General features: G+C 41.6%; 2 protein-coding genes across 5 annotated transcripts in view; one reads left to right on the top strand and one right to left on the bottom strand.

Annotated features, from left to right (window-relative positions):
- Positions 1 to 21131, top strand: part of LOC134527318 (glycosaminoglycan xylosylkinase) — a 135546-nt gene that overhangs the window by 92098 nt on the left and 22317 nt on the right. For 3 of the 4 annotated variants that reach the window (XR_010074155.1, XM_063359880.1, XM_063359878.1), the window contains one exon: positions 7682 to 7876. The exons of the other annotated variant lie outside the window; for it this stretch is intronic. Coding sequence is in view for 2 of the 3 variants with exons in the window: in XM_063359880.1 (XP_063215950.1) it covers positions 7682 to 7876 (195 nt within the window). In the remaining variant the exon portion in view is untranslated. The remainder of the gene's footprint in view (positions 1 to 7681; positions 7877 to 21131) is intronic. 4 annotated transcript variants of the gene reach the window in all.
- The window catches only part of LOC134527320 (guanylate kinase), a 395696-nt gene continuing 385612 nt past the window's right edge, over positions 11048 to 21131 (bottom strand). Inside the window, exon 6 of the transcript XR_010074161.1 lies at positions 11048 to 11161. The gene's annotated coding sequence lies outside the window, so the exon portion shown is untranslated. The remainder of the gene's footprint in view (positions 11162 to 21131) is intronic.

Here is a 21131-nt window from a genome sequence, read left to right as displayed (position 1 = left end):
TACAACTCATTCACAATTAATAATTTATTAGCTGACATCAAGTGGTAGTGTTTGCTTCAGCTGTAGATATACATTAAAAGAGAAATTAAGGAAAACATATCGACAAACTTAACAATTGATAGGCATTAAGAAAAAATTGTACTGCCTTTATTAAAAAAAAAAAAATTACAAGGCTGCACATTGGCATTGCAATGAAATTCAACAATTTAGCCTTGTGAAAACCAGTATTCTCTAAATTACAGCACTCCATCCTAATTCCATATTTATAACCCAAGAGACATTAAATTAAATTAGGAGCTTGAATCTAAGTGTGCAAAAATATTAAATTTCTAAAAACATTTATACTATTATTGTTAGAGTAGCCACAATAAAAGGCAATGTGCAAGTATATTCTTTAATTAACATTACAATACAAAATATTAGACACTAAAAACAATACTTAAATATGCCAACCAAGTGCTTTAAATTAAAAATTTATTTGTTATTATCTTTACCGGTGATCTGCAAGTTAGCCAATGCGGACCATGCGGTATCTGACGAAGAAACTACTTGGCCCTTAATGGTTGTAATGAGTCCTTTATTCGAGTGTCCATGAGTTCCTTGATTCTACAACTTGTTCTGACTTCACTTGCTTCTGGCACAAGTGTCGTCGAACTTGTATGAGCGCCATCCAGATGTCAGTGTCATTCAAAGCTGAAATAAACTCGTACATGATTCTTGCGAAAGCATAGTTTCTGCAACTCCGTATTCGCTCTTTCATACTTTAACAAGTGCTACTGACACAAAATTCAGGATAGGGTGCACTCTAACTCACTCCTCAAAGTTTGGTAGAGACCTAAGCTTCCAACAAACAGTCATTCAAGTTGTCTGCGGTAGTGTTTAGATAAGTATTGTGTGTTTATTGCTCCTTGCACCTGAACTTGTCCAGCGAGTATGTCAAAACAATTGATGATTAGTGTAATTTTGCCGCTTGCCTCACCCTTACCGTCAACTCGCCTCTTTAGCAGAAATACTTGTTCTCCAAGTTAAAAAAAAAACTTCTTCCTCACCTTGAAAGTAGCTACTCGCTCACTCTAGATTACCTATTGTGATGTCCAACCCAAACCTCTTGTGAACTGCAGGACTCACCCATCTGAAAACAAAGTCCATTGGGCTTAACTACTGACGGGCAGAGATTCGCAGGGATGGAAGCAATGACATGCGGCAGCAATGTGGGTAACTCTCTCGTTGGTTGTTGAGCTGCTTTTCCTCTTTCCACTTCCAAACGGGGTTTATATACGCATCAGGTGCAACAGCCTTCATGGCCGATAAAGTTCTTAACTCTGATCGTGAGAAGTGTACATCAATAATGTGGTGGTCAAATTAACGAGACTGTTCTAAGCCTACAATGTACAGGCCTCACCAGGTATTCTAACCTACAGATGAGTTGACATGGCTCTCTGAGACTATTGCGGGGAGTGTAAAATTAGGGGTTAATCACAAACAGGAAAGAAAAAAAAATGTTTTTAGTAAAGAGATGTTACATCGGTGAAAACCACCTGTAACACAGTAATGCAATAAGTAGAGTCCCGATTTTATGGTGTTATTTTTTTATCTATTTCTTTTTAAAAATATGAGATTTCAGTGTTATCAGTTTTATTTTTAGTAAAAGTTAAAAACCATCATTTATTAACAAAACTATATAAAACCAGCATTTTATATCTTACAAGAAACAGCAATATGCAACAATACTCAATACAAAAACAGCAACTCAAAAAGATGTATTTTTTCTGTGCTTATCACTATCCATTTACATTTACTGAAATGTAAGCATTGTCAGACTTTCAGCATTTTCTGGTTTAAGATGCTGCCTACGATCACTAACAACTAATGAATACTTTGAAAATGAACGTTCGCAATCAACATTAGATGTAGGGAACCAGATTGCCTTCAGTCCTGCATGGGAAAAGTCACTATAGTCACCTTTCAAGGCACACAAAATTTTGGTAATATCAACACGTATATGTTTTCTGGGTTTGAAAGCTCCTCTTCAATTATTTTCTTGAACACTTGATACCCTTCCATAAACACATCAGTGGGAAGTTGAGACATCTTAGGCAAGTCTTGGATGTGCTGACTAAAGTCTGAAGTGTGTATATTCATCCTGCTTACGTTTCGTGGATTGAAGAGTCCACCAATTGCTTCAAATGTTTTCCTTGAGGGGTCATTTAGAACAAGTTAAGACAGTTTGTTTTCACATTTCTGGGGTGTCAGCTTTAGATGCAGTGTCACCTTTTCTTGCCCAACAGTGGATAAATGACTTATCCTTTCATTTAAAGAAGATGAGAAAATACCCTTGCTCAGGAGATCAAACTTATTTTGAAGGTTCTTAATTTTGGAAGCTAGCATATGAGCTGTAGGGTAGGATGAGCCTTCAAGGTAGACAATCAGTTCAGTCAGATGTGCACAGCTGTCTGCCACAAACATTGCCTGAACTTGAAGGATAGCTAAATCTTCTACAGACATTTTATTTAGAAATTTTATTCCACTGTTGTGCTCACTGAACTTTTCAAAGAATTCGACAATGTCTTTGAAATGTGCCTTCAAATAGTACACAGCTGCTTCAAACCATTTATTCCACCTGGTTACAACAAGTTGTGGAAACAACTTTTGTTTTGTAGGATCAGCAGGGTATTTTGTTTTGAGAAATTCTAGATATTGATGCTTTTGCTTTCTGGTATTTAAGAAAGCATTTTTCACCATTACTACAGTCGTGTTGAGCTCTTCAAGATGTGTTTGCCACATAACGCCTACCAAATGAATCTTGTGAGCCCAGCACTGCGCATGTTTGAAATTGTCTCCAAACAATCCTTCAAGAGTCTTGGCACATTTGGTCATGTACCTGACAGAGTCAGTTACAAATGCTGATACAAGAGTGTAATCCACTTCATACATATGAAGTGTGTCAACAATAGCACGAGCACATGAAGAGGAATCAGCACAGTCTAATACAACAGATGCAGCAAGGAAAACAGCCTGTGTTGTGGATAGTTCTAGTGTTTTGAAGACAAAGTTGAAAACACAGCGACCACCCCTGTCAGTAGTTTCGTCACTTAAAACTGCAACTGGTTTGTTGGTGATTGCTGCCTTAATATCTTGACGTTATTGTTCTCAATTGTGGGTATATACTTTCTGCACAGCCAGTCGGCTGTAGGTAAGTCACCACCACTTTTGACATATTCACCAAACCATTCACCAAGTTTGGGATGGTCCAGCTTCTCAACTGGGATGTTTGCTAAAAGAAATGCATATGTAGTTTTCGCTACAAACTCTTCTTTTTCATTCTTAAATTTCTTCCCAATCTCCACTGATTCTGCTATTGATATTTGTCGTTTCGAACTAGAATTCAGACTCACTTTTGCTTTCTTGTGTTTCTCGCTTGCCACGTGTTTTACAAGAGTATCACTGCGCTCATGTTCTAGTCTACTGTTACAGTACCTACACATTAAATTACCGTCACACAAAATAAAACCAGTCACTTTTAAATTCTACTGCTCTGTCACTAGGTGATACTTTCGACTTCGGCATCGCACATACCCTGAAATCTTTAGTTATTTCAAGAAACTGCCTTCGTTATATTTAAAATAACATAACTTTTTTTTTCTTTTCATAGATTAACATGTTTACAAAATGTGTGAAAGCTCTATAGCTAGAGTACTGTTTCAGTGTTGCAAAGTACTAGTATACCATCCTTATTGGAACATGCTCTGAGATTTTTTCCGCCTAATCTAGGTTTCACGTCTTTGAATTGTATGTATATATGGACTCTATGAAGTGAAGAATCAAAACAAAGCACGGACATTATACATATAACCTGTACTTCATTTTCTAGTGGTCTAGAATGGAATTCAAAACATGCAGAGTTAATTCCAGCCATAATGATGTTACGGAAACCAGAAGTTTATGTTAAATAAATAATAATAGCTACTGAATGTTGCCTATTTTCGTGTTTCGTCGTGTGTTGACGTGTTTTTGTGTGTTTTGTCGCACGTTAATGTGTTATTCGATGTTATTTCGTTTTATCGAAATTCACTATATAATCGGGACTCTAGCAATAAGATGAATGCCTTGCTTCTGTAATGGTCTCACCTGGGCCTTTAACTAGGTACTGAATGTTGTGGATGTTTTGTTGAAGAATAGGTGCCTCGTTTTATAGCTGGATGATGGAAGAGCAGTATTGAGACAATGTGAAGTAGTGGCGGATTTACCAGCAGGCTAAGTAGGCTTGAACCTAGGGCGGCAGATTTTTGGGGCAGCATATTTGGGGACCGATTTTTTATTTTTTTTTTTGCTGCCTCATAGAAATCAAAAAGATTTCTGCATGACGGTTTTCTGTTTTCTGATGTTTTACAGAAAGAAGTCTACAACAAATTTCGCCGATGACTTTCCCCTCTCCCTTGTCATTGTACTTTCCGTGAATCCGTGTAGCAAACTTCCATATTCTAGAGTAAAACAGCTAGTTCGCCGCCCCCCAACCAGTAATCGGCCTCTGCGCCCTCTGTCCACACTTTGAACGAGTGAAAAGAGCGAAATTATAGAAAATGTTTTTCTCTCTTCCCACTATCAACCCATACATGCCAGTCCTACAACTGGTTGGAGTCTGCGAACTGGATGGTTTGTATATAATAAACAAGATTATTTACGACGATATCATTGATGATTTTGCCAACAAAAAATCGTGCAAAAAGGTATTGTAACGAACTTTTATAACTTGACTGATTTGATTATTTTTAACTGTTTGTAAGCGCAATAAAGATTATTTATTCATGTTTACCAAATCTACATTATTGTGTAAGTAGCATGTATTACTCCGCCTTATTAATCGTACATGATTTAGCTTTGATTATCTCAAAAATATACCCAAAAATTATTTTACGTGCAATTTCAACGACATTGGTGGATTGTAAAAATAATCTAGGACATGAAAATTATAGAGGCAAGGGCGGCAAAAACTTTACAGCCTATAACTTGAAAATTTGTAAATCAGCCACTGACGTGAAGGCATTGAATGTGCATTGCCCAAGCTCTGGATCTTGACTGTTTGACAGTAGATGCTGTGGTGTGGAAGGAAAGGAATCTGGTGTTGCAGGTAGGAGATGGAAAAGCAGTATTACAACATGGTAAAGACCATGTACCTGTATTATCCTTACTTAGCCTCTTAAATTCTGGACATAGTGTATGTTAAGCTGAAGAAAAGATGGCTCATGTTATATGTGGAAGATGAAAGAACAGTATTGCGACGTGAAGACTTTAAATCTTCAATGTCTTGACTTGGTCTCTCAACTGCTGGACGTAGGCTGATGTTGTGTTTAAGGAGAGGTGCCTCGAGATGTGGGTGGGAAATGAATGATCAGAAATGCAACAAAGTGAATGCTTTGAATATATATTGTCTTCATCTCACTAGGGCTCTCTCGACTGTTGGACATAATGGATGCTGTGTGGAAGGAGAGGTGTCTGGTGTTACATTTGGTCACTGAAAAAAGTGTTTTGCAATAGGTGTAAGTCTTGCTTCTGAATTTTTCTCTCTTGGGTCCTAGACTTTTGTATTTATAGTGGATTTTGTGTTGAAGGAGAGGTGCCTCATGTTACAGCTGGGATATTAAAGAGCAGTACTGCATCAAGACGAATGCTTGAATCTATATTGTCTTCATTAGGACCATAGACTGCTGGAATTGATGTGTGTTGTGTTTTGGGAGAGATATCTAGTGTTACATGTGGGAAATGGACCAACATTATTATGACATGTTTTTGGCCTTGAATCTGTATTGGCCTTACTTTTTCACTCAATGCTGAGTGTATAATAAATATATTGTATTTGAAATGAGGAGTCTGGTGTTACAAGTAGTATTGCAAAAAGGTGAAGGCCTTGAATCTGGATTGTATCCACTTGGATCATAGTGTATGTTTTGTGATAGATAGGTGCCTGTTGTTACTGGTTGGATATGGATGAGCAGTATTACTGCTGTATGCAGATGATGTAATTTTGAAGAGAGGTGCCTGATGTTGCAGATGGGAGATGGACGAGTATAATGGCGACAAGGTGAAGGGCTTGAATTTCTATTGTACTTACTCGGGCTTTCGACTTCTAAACGTAGTTTATGTTGTGTTTGAGTAGAGGTGCTACGTCTTGCAGGTGGGAAATGTACAAGCAGTTTTGCGACATGGTAAAGTCCATGAATTATTTTTCTCATTTAAACTCTCTACTGCTAGATGTAATGGATATTGTGTTGAAGAAGAGGTGCTTCATGATGTAGGTGGGAGATGGACAGCATTATTTGACAAGCTGTTGTATCTGTTTTCCTTATACTTGGACCCTAGACTGCTGGAAATAGGGTATGTTGTGTTGAAGGGGACGTTCCTGGTGTTGCAGGGGGTAATGGATGTGCAGTATTTTGACAAGGGGAATACCTTAAATCTATATACATATCCCTCAATTAGCACGACTAAATTCGTTCCTAAAAATTCTTGTGTTATTCTAAATCGCGTATTCTGAAGCATTAGTTTCCATAAATAGCGAGGCTAATTTATTTAATGTGTTCCAAAATTGTGTAGGAAAATATACTTTACGTAAATAACACTCAATTATAAATATGTCACACCATTTATCTTTAGTTGTCTTCCATCGCACTTTGTGACAGATACGACACCATGTAACGGGAAACATGTGGTTATGTACTTTATCGTCAGTCGGCTGACTGACTGACTTGCCCGCCCGGGCGTGATCTTCAACTCACGTTGCATACCTTTCCAAACCATCCTTTACTGACAGTGAAACAGATATTCCTGTCCAGATAATTACATTTTAATTTTTCAGAAATTAAAGTGCTTATCCGTTTATCACCACCTGGTTCACACCAATCCTGTCAGGCCAATGATTATTTTTTTTCATTGCAACATTCATTTAGCAACCTTTTCCACGTGTATCATCTGTTCATTTCTTTTCCGGTATCTAATGTCAAATATATTCCCAACAGCATCAGACATATAAACTTTTGGTAAGCGTTCTTATTTCGTACGATTATGCGCACAATTTACTTGCTTAAAACTAAAGTGCGACCAACTTAGCATGGCCTTCATGACAATCAGCGCGCCGTAATACTTATAGTTTTGTTCAAATACTTGAACACGATGCATTATGAGTGATCAAGCACGTACAGTTACCGGCAGCTGAATGGGCAGACGTTGCTTTTGTTTGAGTGAATTCCCTGCCACTGGCTAGACTGAGTTCATGGCCTGGTTTGTGGCCAGGGGACAATGGTACGGCTTGGCGGCATACGCGCGGACTCCATAGCCACAATTTAACTTGCCATAGCTGATGTTTGTATAACAGCCGATCGTGTAGACAGACCTGCACGCGATTCTCTTCCCTCCTTGTTTGGCTAACTGAATCCCATGGCACATCTATTGTTTACAGAAGTTGAAACAAACTTCGTGGCGTTGTGCTCAATTTTTTTCTTGCCTGCCCTAATGTCGTGCTAACTGAAATTTACAGACGTGCTATTCAAGACTGGGGCAGTAAAATTCACATTGCGCTAAATGAATCCGCGTAATTTGAAGACGTGCTAAGTGAAGAATAGGTGTATTGGGTTTTGTCAGACCTTAGACTTTTTGATGTGTTGAAAGAAGGAGCCTAATTTTGCAGGTGGGAGTTGGATGAGCAGTATTGCGACAAGGTGAAGGCTTCGAAGCTGTATCGCCCTGACTTAAGCCCTCGTTTGTTGGATTTGGTGGATACTGCGCTATTCGACTTCCTTATCGACAATGGGGACCGCCACCACTATGAGGTGTTTGACAACTGGTCTCACTCTGCTGTGCTGCTTCTGGACAATGGCAAAAGGTATGTTCTTACTGCAAAGTTCACAAATTAAATAAGACAAACAATTTTCATATTAGAAATATAAATATATATATATATTTTTTATTTGTGAATGTTGAATTGGAATACATATATTGGATGTCGGAATGATATTGTTTGGGTTAAAAAAACAACCTGGTGTTACTTTCAATGTGTAATTTACAGACATCTATACTATTTACCATACAAGTAGATTTTCTTAACACTGCTGTTTGAGGTAAACATTAAACATAATAAAGTAGTCATCTATTTTATCATTTAATAATTGTTTCTGGCATATTGCATAAAATGTGGGAGGTAATATGTTGCTAAAAGAAAACAATTTAACACTCAAATAATTATAGTTTTAATGTTATGAAGTAGTCGATTTACCTTAAGGTTTCTTGGATTGTGGGTTTTAGCCACATCTAAAGTGGAGATTTCTCAAATGTTTCGGTTGGCATTGTAACGCCCCTCGTGCCCAAAAACTATATTATTTTTAATTAATTAAAAACACCTTGGAAACTGCTGGGCAAAATATTAAGAAAATTAAAGTTAATTACCAGAGGGGACACGAGGTGGTGAACAAGACAAAATTTACACTCCCTGCACACTAGTAACTTGGGAGTTCGTGGATCGTTATGTAGAGGAAGGTATATGATAAATAAATACACTATATAAATAATTTGGTCTATAGGTTTTCCTGGTTTATTAGTAAGAGGTTTGGTTTTAGCATTATTTCGACATGATAATCAAGATCTTAGTAATTAACAAAGTTAAGGGGGCGCCCCTACATTATTTAAAACAATACCTATTACACCTTAACAAACAAATGATTACATTAACCAAAAATTTCAAGTATAGCACCAAAATTCGATTCTCCCAACGATTACCTATATATTAGTTTCCTTGATTTTACACGTTCTTGAGGATTACGTTCTTAAAGCACTGCTCGCTGGTATCTTTTAATGAATTTTGTTCCTTCTATGCAAGCGGAATATATATATATATATATATATATATAGCTCATATCACCCGGGTCTTCCCAGGATGACGTCGGACCGAGAGGAAAACTCTTCTAAAGGGGGAAATCAGCTGAAGGTCCCGAAGATCATGCGGGGAGCAATTTCTCTCCCAAGAAACTCGGACCCTGTCTGAAACACAAGTCAAATTCAAAACGAATTAGACCTGCTTCCAGACAGTCATACACAGTTGGCACGAAAGGCCAACCAACGGGAATTTGGGGAAGAAAAAAAAGGCCAGATTACTCACCAAACAGGGTGTAGATTTCGGGACTCACGAAGGGTCTCGTACCGACATCAGGATGACGTGCACCGAGAATTCGCGGATGCGCGAAGGAAACCAAATTTTAAAGAATTAAAAAAATAAAGAATTTAACTACACATGACTTTTTCTAAAAACTACATCTGCCTGGCTACTGTACAAATGGGATCACATCCCTTAAGCAACTGACTACATCTTTTATGCAACTGAAAATCGCCGTTCCCGCGAAAAGCCTCTTATCGCAGAAGACGCCGAGAAGACGTTGTCAGTAGCCGAGGTCAGAGTACTGAGTCCCTGCGATGGCGGACAAGGCTTCTAATTAAAACGGGCGCTAAAGCCCTAAGGAGAAGGAGGGGGAAGGTTCGGTGCTAAGCTGAAAATTTCCGAAGGAGTCCGAGGCGGGCGTGACAACAACACGACATGCGCGCTCTCCACCGGTGGTAACAGGAAGCTACAAAGAATCGACTTCTACAGGCCGCGAGAAGGAAGCATAGGGCCTAAGGGCGCCGCGGCGCTGCTCTCTAGCGGCGTAAAGGGGAACTAACTGAGGCGGTGAGCTGACTTGCCACCAGGTGTCACGAGGGTGAGCTCTGCACGCTGGCGACCAGGCCCGCGGTTACTTTTTCTGCCGCTAGATGTCGTGGACGTCTCTGTAAGACCAGGGAGAAAGTCCTTGAATTAGGCCATCGTCTTGGCTAAGTTCCCCTCAGGTCACTGCTCCTGGCTTGATTTCTCAGAACTAGGGTGGGGGGAAGAGAGAGGGGAGGGTGGGCAGAAAACGCCACTCAGGTGGGAACGGGGGTCCACTGCTTCGTGACAAGACTCGCTATTCTCAGCAGGCCTGTAATAAGTAGCAGCTTGCAGCCCACAAGCTGCTTTATGCAATTTTGGTCATGCAGAGAAATAATATTACAAACTCGGGACGTGACTGCAGGCGAGAGAAATTTCAACCGGGCTGCCCACGTCCTCATTAGACAGCAAAATATCAGATTGGCCCCCTGAGAAAGGGGCTTTGGTCCACTGGCACAAAGTTTAAATACGTGGCGTACACCGGCCTAGCAAAAAGTAAATCACCCCCTTAACAACCAGATAAATAAAAAAATAAGATTTCCCAAAAAAATTTTAAATTATAGAAAAATTAAAAAAAGGTGACAAAATGCCTAATTTCCGGCACAGCATTGCATTCACCATTATCAGGGTAACAGTCTCCATCTAAGAGTATTGGCAGTTGTCTTGACTTTAAATACTTCTGCCTGAGAGGCGAGTGTTTTCTATTGGCTGCAGCTGTGGACCAATCAGATATGTCTTACCTTGTGGATGACTGGGTGGCTTCGCCAGTCGGAGATGGGCTTCTATAATTTGGTTGTAGTTACTGGCCAATCAGTGGTCTCTTATTTCTGGTTGGCTTGACTATATGACCAGTCATATACTATCTGTCTTGACCTAAGAGCATGGTTTTCAAGATTTCTGAAGAGAGTTTCTGAAATTCTGCTCATTTTTGCATCGAATCATTCCTATTTATATTTTTTTGGGTGTTTTAATATTTAAATGGATTTTTAAATGTTTCTATTCTTATATTGGGTGATGTTAGATATGATGTTAAACTGTTTAAAGGCAATGCTTTTGCTGGTTTCAATGCAGTGTTCTGCTATGGCTCATTGTATGTTGTCGTTTTTGTAGTCACATATTTTTTTTGCAATTCTGGTGATGTTTTGCTTGCCAACATGTTTTGCTTCACAACATTAATTTAATATTCAACTTTCATTCAACTTCTGTTTATTATTATAAGTCACCTTTTGGAACAAGTCTTGTAGTGTTTACTAAAGTATTGTCTGTCCCGACAACTTGGGTGAATTAGGTGGAAACACGAAAGCAAAAATCAGGTGCATAGAACCAAAGACACATATTTATTCAATAATATCATCAGCAACAATATGCAGATAACAAACATAGGTCATTCTAGCAGTCTCTTGCTTCATAAAACTTCGATGGTGATGGTGATTACTGCAACATGTAAAATTTTTAATTTTGCAAGTCTAATGCACACAATATATACAAACTTTACCAATAAGCGACATGTATATTGAAAAACATGCATTGTGAATTTATTACCAAGAATATTTATATGAAAACTTGCAAGCTAAAAATATTATATTTACAATTAATTGTTTCTTTGGCATACAATAAATATATAGAAACATTAACATGATTACCAAAGAACAGAAACCAATACAAATACTACAAAGTCTTTTGGGATTATCGGCACCAATTTATTTTTGACCTAAAATTTAATTTTGCATTATAATTTTGACAGAAAATTTATAGCTTCATGTAAACTGAGTTATCTTATTTTTCTCTCCCATTTATTACTTTTTCACCGGGTTCCTTGAGAGGTTCCCAGCACCAATATTGAGAGTTTGCAAATCATTCATGGCACAAGCAGCTAGACTCATTCTCTTCCCATCTCGGGACATGACCACTTGTAACTTTGTCTAACTTCGTGCTCCCTAGGGCCTCCCTCAGCTTACTCCCAGGGCAACTCCATTCTGAGAGCTGGCCTGAGGTGAGCAACTCTTGTCACGGTCCTGTTTAGGGTTTCCAACCTGCTAGTCACGACCTGGGCTCCGGTCAAGTTCACTTCCCATCAGGACAGCAGATCCCCCTTCCCACTCCTCCTGCCTTTCCATGAACTTCACCGAGAGCACTGACCAGGCCTTAACCTCGGCTCCTGACTGGCCGAAATCAAGGACATCTCACTGGTCGGCGAAAGGTCTGCCTTTGCCATCTTGTGATGAAGATGCCAACTACTATACTTTAGTTCGGCGAGTAGCGATCTGTAGCAACTGCCGCCACACCTCTCTCTCTCCCTTTTAACCCGGCAGAGAGCAGTTGGATCCATAAGTGCCAGGCTTACAGGAGTCAACTATGCTCCCCTCTTTCGGGACTTTTGAGAACTAGCCCCAAGCCTGTTTTGCCTGTGTCCCGACAGAGCACGTTGCTTTCGAAGCAGCGATGCTCAGAATAAGGTTCAGAATAATTGCTTAATGAAGCAATCCCAGGCACACACTCGTCCGGCTAACAGGGCTTTCATCATCGCCAGTGTGGGCCTAGGGGCCCAAATGCCGCGACTTGGCATAGAACCCCGAGGCCCCTTATGAGTACCAGGTCACGTCCTGCAACCCATAACCTCCTGTTTTCACCTATAAAAGTTTTGTTTTGGCTTTTTCTGATATTGATCTCTAAAATATGCTGTGAAGCTGTGGTGAATGCAATTTGGCCTGGAATATTTAAATTTTATTTTGTGTGTTGACTTTACTTTAAACTCGTGGTGTTATGATTCAACTTTAAGATGATCTCAACTCTTGACTATTCCAAGACAGGGTGATAGGGCTCAAGACTAAGAATGAAAGACAATTCAATATAGAGACTTGATTTACTGACCCGTACTATTACAGTGTTAGCTGTCACCTAATTCCGACAATGATAAAGGAGCCTCGCTACCACACCTCGGCAGGTTCCTTACCCACGCTGTGCTGGGTCGCGCTCGCGGCAGGTTCTTGACGACGGACTGCGGCGGCCGAGGACCACGGCGCTCCGTGGTTCCGATGTCGCGACTTCAGCCGTCCAGTCGCCGGTGACCAGAAGAAGCCCCTTCTCGATGGTGGCTGTCGTTTTTATCCTCTTGTCCGCGTCCGTGTTGATGTTCCGTATTGTCCCCTTTTTATCTCGCAGCGGCAGTCGGCCTTCGGCGACTCGCGTCGCTGTTTCGCTGGCGGTGTTGAAATTGCTGACACCTCGTGTTTGACTCAGGGCGAGCCTCGAAGCCGCTTGCCAGAGTGCTCAGAGTGAGTGATAACACTGGTATTGTTCAGCCCTCCCTTTAAGTTTAGATTTAAAGGGGAAAAAGAAGGGGGGGTGAATATTAAGTTAAGCTGAGCAGATGGCCTTAGCTGCTCAGGTTGTCTTAATTATTATTATTTGTTATTTAAACGTGAAGATTTATTTGTGCGTGTGGGCAAAGGCTGGACTAATTTACTATGTTAAGCTAAGTGCGTTGTCTGTTTGGCGAGGTTCCTAAGACCGTGGGCTGCTGACCCCTTCCCAATAACGGGAGAAAGGGCTAGGCTGGCGGAGGGGACGAGTCCCCTCTGCCCACGGTTGGCTCTCTGTGTACCTGGGGCGGCTCAGAACTGCAGTTAGCATTTTGCCAACTGCAGCACTGCGCCGCACGGTAAAGACTGCAACTCGGTGCGGCCCCAGGCCCTGGGGAGCTGCGGTCTGGTGTGGGTTGGTTCAGCTGCGAGGTGGGCGTCCTGGTTGACGAGTCCGGCCTCCAGGAGTCGAGTGGCTTCTTCAGGTGTAGCAAAAGCCACTCGGTGGAGGCTGGTAGGGCGCCCTGTTGCCTGGCTGCGGATGCGCCAGCACTTGGTCGGCTTGTGGCCGGCCTCGCGCAGTGCAGACTCCACTTCTTCAGTCGGCACCCCGGCCCCTCCGCCGCCCCGGAGGACGACAAAGTGCCAGGGTACTCTCTTCAGTTGCGGAGGCTGCTGGCGTCGATCTTCAGCAGGCTGAAGTCGTGGTTCCCACGCAGCTGTGGCCGCCTCCCTCTTCTTGGCTGGGGCGGCCTGCGTCACTGCACGGTCTCTGGGCGTCTGCAGCTGTTGTTGTTTTGGTGGCGCTGTGACATCAGTGCTGGTGCTTTTCACTGCCGTGAAAACGGCCCTTTGGGTGCCAGAGTGTTTCCACTTGGCTGAGGCGGGCGTCTGACACGAGGTGTGTCGGAGCCTCGCTGGTTGGTCCTTCTGCGTGCTGCAGTCCTGCAGCTCTGGAGTTAACTGGCTGGTCTGTGTAGTCTCGCTGGAGAGAGTCGACTGGGCAGTGCTGTGGTTGCACTTCAGCCGGAAGCCACCACACTGCTGTACATTTCCCAGTGGATATACTCGTCTTCTGGGTCCGCCGGAATGCGGAAAGCCGCGAGGATTCCATCCATGCGGTACCTGGAGTCATCCACATCGTAGAGCTTCTTCAAGTAACCAGACTCTTACGTAGATCAGTGCTTCGGTGAAGCCTGGGGAAGTGGGTATAGGTACTAGCACAACTTCGTGCTCGTATTCTTCTTCTGGGTGATCGAGGTACTCGTCGATCAGCTGTCGTTGTTTCGGCTCCAGGATGCCGTCCCACGAGAGCCCGATGCAGAATACCCGCGAACCAAAGTACTCTGGCATGTCGCCCTCGTATCTCTTCACAAGGATGTCGACAGGCGAGCTGCATCGCATGTGGTTTGGCGATAAATCAGCTCCAAAGTCTGCCTCTAGACATGAGTCGCCCTGCTCGAGGTGCTTGTGGCCGCGGTGGTTTCCCCTCTTCCTTCGGCGCGGGTTCAGCATCTTGGTACTAGTGAAGAGAGAGCACGCCCGACCAGGCTGACTGCTAGTGCGCAAATCCGAAGCAGCGATGCCCATTAAGTTTTTTTTGGTCGTCGTAGCTATCTCTCGACCGCAACCTCCAGCCAATCAGAGGCTAGTTCCCCCACTTCCTAGGCCTACGGGCTCCTAGCGGTAGTTTTAACTACATGCAGCCCAAGGGACAATTGATTGGTCCTTCTGCCGTCACTTTGGTGGGTTCCTTCCGGTGCTTCCCACCCGCAAACCCTTTCGCGAATTAGTGTCGCAGCTACTGGCCGACTCGCGTAAGGGAAGTGATCCAATGGAGTCCGTGAGTGATCCCTATCGTATTTATTTCTTGGTTGATTATCGTGTTATTTTTTTACTAGGTAGTTATTTAGTATGACTCGTGCGTGGCTCCCGCGAGCGTCAGTGCATTTCCAGAGGGAGTGATTTTCATCATTCTACCCCTAGAATGGTAAGTGGGAAATTCTACCTCTTTCGTTTATAGTTGGACGTTTTACTTAATTTTTTACCCTGATTTTACGACCCCTGTTTCTTGTCCCCTTTATTTCTTTTCTTGACCTTTCCTTTTCATTTGGTTCAGGGGTCCAAGAGATTGTTCAAGAGTTCGGGTATTCCTTCAGCTCTCTAGTCCATCACTAAATTCAGCCAGTAATTTACATCCTCTTTCTTTAATTGATTTGAATTCCATGCGTCTCTCCAGCCAGCTAACATTTGAGCCGCCACCTCTTCTCCTCGCTTCTAGTCACCGCCAGTGAACAGTCACCATTATATGATAAGGTTAAATAGGAAGTTATTACCTAAAATATACATAGTCCCACACTGGTTGGTCTTTAAGGCAGTATTTTAACCATGAACCTTTTAAGTAAAAATTATTTTTTGTGAAAGCTTGATTATGAAATGACTAGCTGCCCGACCCGGCTTCGCACTGCTATACTAATGGAAAAAAATTAAGCCACATCTCCCATTTACAGTAATAGTAAATAAAAAAATTCAGTGAAAATTTATTACAATGCTGTATAATGTACTGGAGAGAAAATGAATAGCACCGATAGTTTCCCGACTCGTGGACGCAACGTACAACTGATGTACCCGTACTTCGCTACGGCAGTCTACAGGCAGATCACTCTTGCGCCGCTCTTTATACATGCCCCTCCTTGTGGGTACGCCACTGCCGCGCGATGCCCGTTGCCATGGAGATGCAGAAGGCATGAACAATGCAAAATCCTGTTCTCATGCAGACAAAGTACCCACTGTTGCCTGGTTTTAACCACCCATGGGATCTAATTTTCGGAAAATGTCATCCTGCGTAACATAAGGAACATTACTGTGAAGTTTCAAGTCTGTAAAATATAAATACTTGAAAAAAAGGGCAATTTTTGATATTTAAATTACCTGCAAAATTTCAACGGTGATGAGGACTGCACTAACAATGAAATAGTCGTTGCCATAGAGACGAATGAAGCATCAACAAAGCAACAGCCTTTTCCATGGTGATTTCCTATCAAAAACTGGAAATTTTGATATATTACGCCCCCGAAACTCCCCTTGGGATCGGATTTCCACAGAATCCGTTCTTAGTGAGCATCTACATCACAAAATGGGTAACTATGCTAAATTTCAAGTCAATCGGGTGTATAGTTTTAGAGATCTCGTGATGAGTGAGTCTGTGAGTGGTATTTCGCTTTTATATATAAATATATACACACACACACACACACACACACAAGTCCTTGTAAAGGCCCCCACACACGTCAGTCCAAACCATCAGTTCGGACTGTTCAGTCGGAACTTACAGTTTGGAATGAAATGAGGCTCTCTGCACACACGATCAGTCCATGCGCTCAGTTCGGACTGAACAGTCCGAACTGACAGTTTGGACTGAACTGAAGCTTTCCCCACACACGTTCAGTCTTGTGGTTAGGTATTATTTTTAATGTTGTTGTGGTAATCTTTACTTTTGATGTTCCACAAACATTTATGTTCATGCCAAAACTCTATAAAATTAGCAAGAAAATCTTTCGACCAGGAAGCCATTTCAGAGGAATAAATTTATTTCACAATAAACACATACCTAGAACTAAAGCAAACAAAGATTATATAAACAAAGACGTCTGCTACGAAGTTCAGCTGTTGATTAAATTGACTGATTGCTTGGACTGACAGTTTGGACTGACGGAATGTCTATACCCCCACACGGCAGTTCTGACTGTGGGCTATCGAGCCCACAGTCCGATTTGATGGAAAGTTATCAGTCCGTCAGTCCATCAGTTCAAACTGTTCAGTCCAACGTCCTTGCACACACACGGCAGTTCTGGCTGTTCAGTTCAGACTGTAAAGTCTAAACTGTCAGTTTGGACTGATCGTGTGTGGCGCCCTTAAGAATTGTAACGGGAGAGGAAAATTATTGATGGTCCGAAAAATGAAAATTAATTTAAAATAATAAAATTAATTCTAGTAAAAGTAAAAAAAACAAATTAAACACATAGAGAGGGAAAAAAACAAGAGTTTAGGTTTGCGATTTAAAGTGATATAAAGTATTTAAATACAGTAAACTCTCGATTATCCGTGTTAATTGGGACCTTCCGATGCCCGGATAATTGAATGCCCATAAAAAAAACCGGATAATCCGTTTCACCACTTAAAAATGGTGTATTTACTGGCAAAAGAGTGTCTCCAGTAGAATTCTATGAGTACAAGCAAAGGCTTTGTATACCGTGTCCCAGCTTATTGGACCGTAAACAATACTGGCACTGTGTTGCCGCCAACCTTCTCCTGTCCCCTTTATTGCTACGGGAGGGAGAGCGGTGGCAGTCCCAACTCAGCATCTCCCTCCACCCTTTTAAAGACCTATTATCCGGGGTCACTACAAAATAAGTGTCTGAACCACAGCACAATATTATACACCTTTTTTCCCCCCTTCCAGCTATTGCATTTTATTTTTCTACCTCGCGCGGCAAGAAATTGTTTCTTGTTAATTCCGCCTATTAAAATTAGGATGCACTTTACAGTCATAACTACGAGTATGGGATACTACGAGACCTTCGAAGTTACGAGAGTTTTGAAATGCACCCTCAGTTTAACGACGTAAATAGTAATCCTAAACTAATCTGGTTATTACGAGTGCTTCCTTGTTGGCTATTTCGTAAGAAAGAGTGATTTAAATGGCATCTTCAAACAAGGAAAAATACCGTTAGTTGGAAGGGGAAAAAGGTTCATGCAGTAAATAAAGGCTGCAAAGTGAGAGAGGGCCGTGGCTATGCTGGCGCCGGGGCTGTGGACCATGACTCGCACCTAGCTGTCTAGAAAGAATGATGGCTGTTGTTGGGTGGGGGTTTTTGGGAGAGGAAGGCGTGTCTGGTGGCGAACAACATGCTCCCTTTCTCTCTCTGTCTCTCTCTCTCTCGCTCGGCGTTTTCAAGAAGCCCTCCCCCTCCCATTGTGTTACTGGCTGCTTCGGCCGGTAGAGGGGAAATTCCTTGTGTACGTGTGTACAAGAGCCCTGTTCCTTTTGTGCGTGTGTGAGACCTCGTTGCGTGCGTGTGCGTGGGTAGATGTTTTCATGCTTTTACGTTTAGAAGGCCCTGCCACACTGTCTGATCTACTAGCAAACTGCAAAAGTTTTTCTTCACTTTTATTAATGTCTCGCACGGTTTGGATTACAATTTCATATTCCTGTGCTAATTTCGCGGCAGTTTCTCCTTTTCTTAACCTGTCCACAACTTCTAACTTCCCTGCTATTGTCAGCACTTTACGTTTCCTTTTACCAGACATGATTACAAAAACAAATGTGCCTGGGAGAACTGATGTAAATAACTGCGTGAAAAATGCCTCTTCCAGCCGTCAGGAGTGTGGGAAGGTAAAAGAGGTAGAGGGATCTTTTTTTTTTTTTAGCGTGGCGGGGCGCTTTGAAAATAACGCTTGAAAAGAAAATGAAAAGGGAGGGGGGAGGGGGGGGGGAGTTGAGCCGGAAGCAGCAGTGTTTAAAGTGTGACGGGTGAAGGTGGCGGGGGAACGAGGGTCTGAAGGGTTAGCAGTAAAAAAAAAAAAAAAAAAAAGTGCAGCACAGTCACGGCGTAGCTACACCCCGTAATTTTTTTTACAACTTCATAAAAAAATCAAGCACGGATAACCCGAAAACCGGATAATCCAGGCCCGGATAATCGAGAGTTTACTGTACTAATTGAACTCTTATGAGGGTACTGATTGCTTCGTTGTTAATATCATACGGGTGTTTTTTGCTTGTATTGGAAAATTAAGAATGATAAGGCATCTAGTGCGTGGCAACAATGTTAATAGGCAATAGGAAATAAACTTCTAGCGCCTGCGGCATTGTCAACACACACTTCGTACGTGTACTGTATGTTGTATCTTACCCCCTCCAACATATTTGATTCTAAATTGGACTTTTAGTAAGGATCCCTAATGCTATTGATAATATAATATAGCCTATAGCCTTCCTCGATAAATGTACTATCGAACACTGAAAGAATTTTTGAAATCGGACCAGTGGTTCCTGAGATTAGCGCGTTCAAACAAACAAACAAACAAACAAACAAACAAACAAACAAACAAACAAACAAACAAACTCTTCAGCTTTATAATATTAGTATGGATTTAGTTTTGTCAAAGAAAAATGTTAAATTTGTATTTCAAGTTCAATTAATTATCTATATGTAATTGATAGTTTTGTGGGCTGTGGCCCCATTAACTTTGCTCTGTGCAATTATGTAATTTTTCAAACTAATGAGGTCCATTTTATTATTTAATCAGTTATTTTCTCCAATACTATTAAACATAAAGTTTTTCTGCGATCTTATGTAACTTAACACTGTTAAACAAGAGAAATGACATGTACTAAACCACTATCAAAAGAAAAGAATGCAAAATACGAAACTGAATCACCACTCGATCCTCTTTATTTTTCTTTTTGAGAGTAATTAAATTTGTTTAATATTCACCCTCGGGTTTGCCTCGGATTTACTTTTACTCCCCTTTCTTGCCCGAGCAGCTTCCTGGGCTTTTCATGAACTATTTAATGATGTACTTAAGAGAACACTATGGGAATAACAGTCTCTTGAGAGACACTTGAGGAATAGCACTGTATGTTAACATTTTGGATTACTCAAAATGTATTTAATCGGCTCAGTAGCAAGTCATAGTACCAGATTGGATGTTACATTATCCGTGTTAACACCACTAGGTTATATAGTTGCCTTAAAACTCGCCGTAACTTGCCTTCTTTCATTTCAGTAACCATAGTAATTGGGCAGTGGTGTACTCATTGTCCAGCTCCACTCACAAGTGAAGCTCCCTCCAGCGGGTCCACGGCAGTTTTCAGACGTCTCAGTCTTTAACCTCCTGCTTCACATATCCCAGTTAATTCTGCAAACACTTCTCCGCAACAACCAGTCTCTACACAGACGGATACACAAGGACAATCACTTCAACTCGCTTCTTCTGCCGCAAACTTTACTGTGTGTGTACCTTTAATAAGCTACAGCGTACCAGGGAGTTGCCACTGGCATTCATTCGTTCTCATCAGACAGCTGCTTCGCATACCGACATAGCCAAACGTAAACACAATTTGTGTAAACTTTCAAATCACAAAAGGCTGTTATTTTCATAAACGCCCTGATGTGTTAAGTCTTAATCAGCATAGTCATTTTCACAATGCGTAAGCATAATTGCACTTACATAACTTATGTAACTCTGCATAAGCCACTCCGGGATATAGTACTTACTTAAATTGTGTCTAGAGACACCGCCACCAACTATTGCCAACGACAAGCTCAAACGACATCAGCCGCTACGAAACGTCAGTTATGCCCTGAATTCCCTGACATCCAACCATATGCGTTAAGTCATGTCGTATACTCTGCGGTGACAGAATGGCTAAGTCGCACTTGGACGTAACCATTTCTCCAATACTTGATGTAGTGATGCACCTCTATATTTTTTTATCAGCTGCATCACACTAAAAATAATTCTATCACCATTCTTAACGTAGATACTCGGCATCATACCAATACTGGGTGTTCCAATGGCGATCGAGCAGCATAACGACGTGCGGTGAGGCGGACGTAACGACGTTCTTCTTTGGTGGGCGACCATTCCAGCAGCCTAAACAGGGGGTTTATATACTCGTCTTGATGGCCATTATGGCAGCATAGAAAGTGCTATCAAAATATTCTACAGCCTCGCTACACTGGTCGCCTTCCGCTGATGTCACAGCCGGTGTTGACACTGGAGCTTTTTATTCGGAGGGACATTTTTTATCAGCTGCATTTCGGGTTACCTACTCCACAGGCTTCCTGAACGGCACGGTAAGACAAGAGCTAGGCACAGTAAAAGACACATTCAGGCAAAAATAGAGGGGGGTTCATCTAAGGTCATAACAAAGGATATATCTTTTAGCAAATTTTTTTGTTTAGGCCATAGTATACACTAGCTCTTATAATAATGCTTAGCATTTTTTTGCAAGCAAAATATTTGCTGTAATAACAATACCAGTGCCCTTTCGATACCGCTGCAGGCATCAATCCAGAATACAAAATAGCTTCTGT

This window comes from Bacillus rossius, chromosome 1, assembly GCF_032445375.1.
Source record: "Bacillus rossius redtenbacheri isolate Brsri chromosome 1, Brsri_v3, whole genome shotgun sequence".
Taxonomy (NCBI): Eukaryota; Metazoa; Arthropoda; class Insecta; order Phasmatodea; family Bacillidae; genus Bacillus; species Bacillus rossius.
Note: the sequence above shows the minus strand (reverse complement) of the source record. Positions and strands in the feature narration are given on the sequence as shown.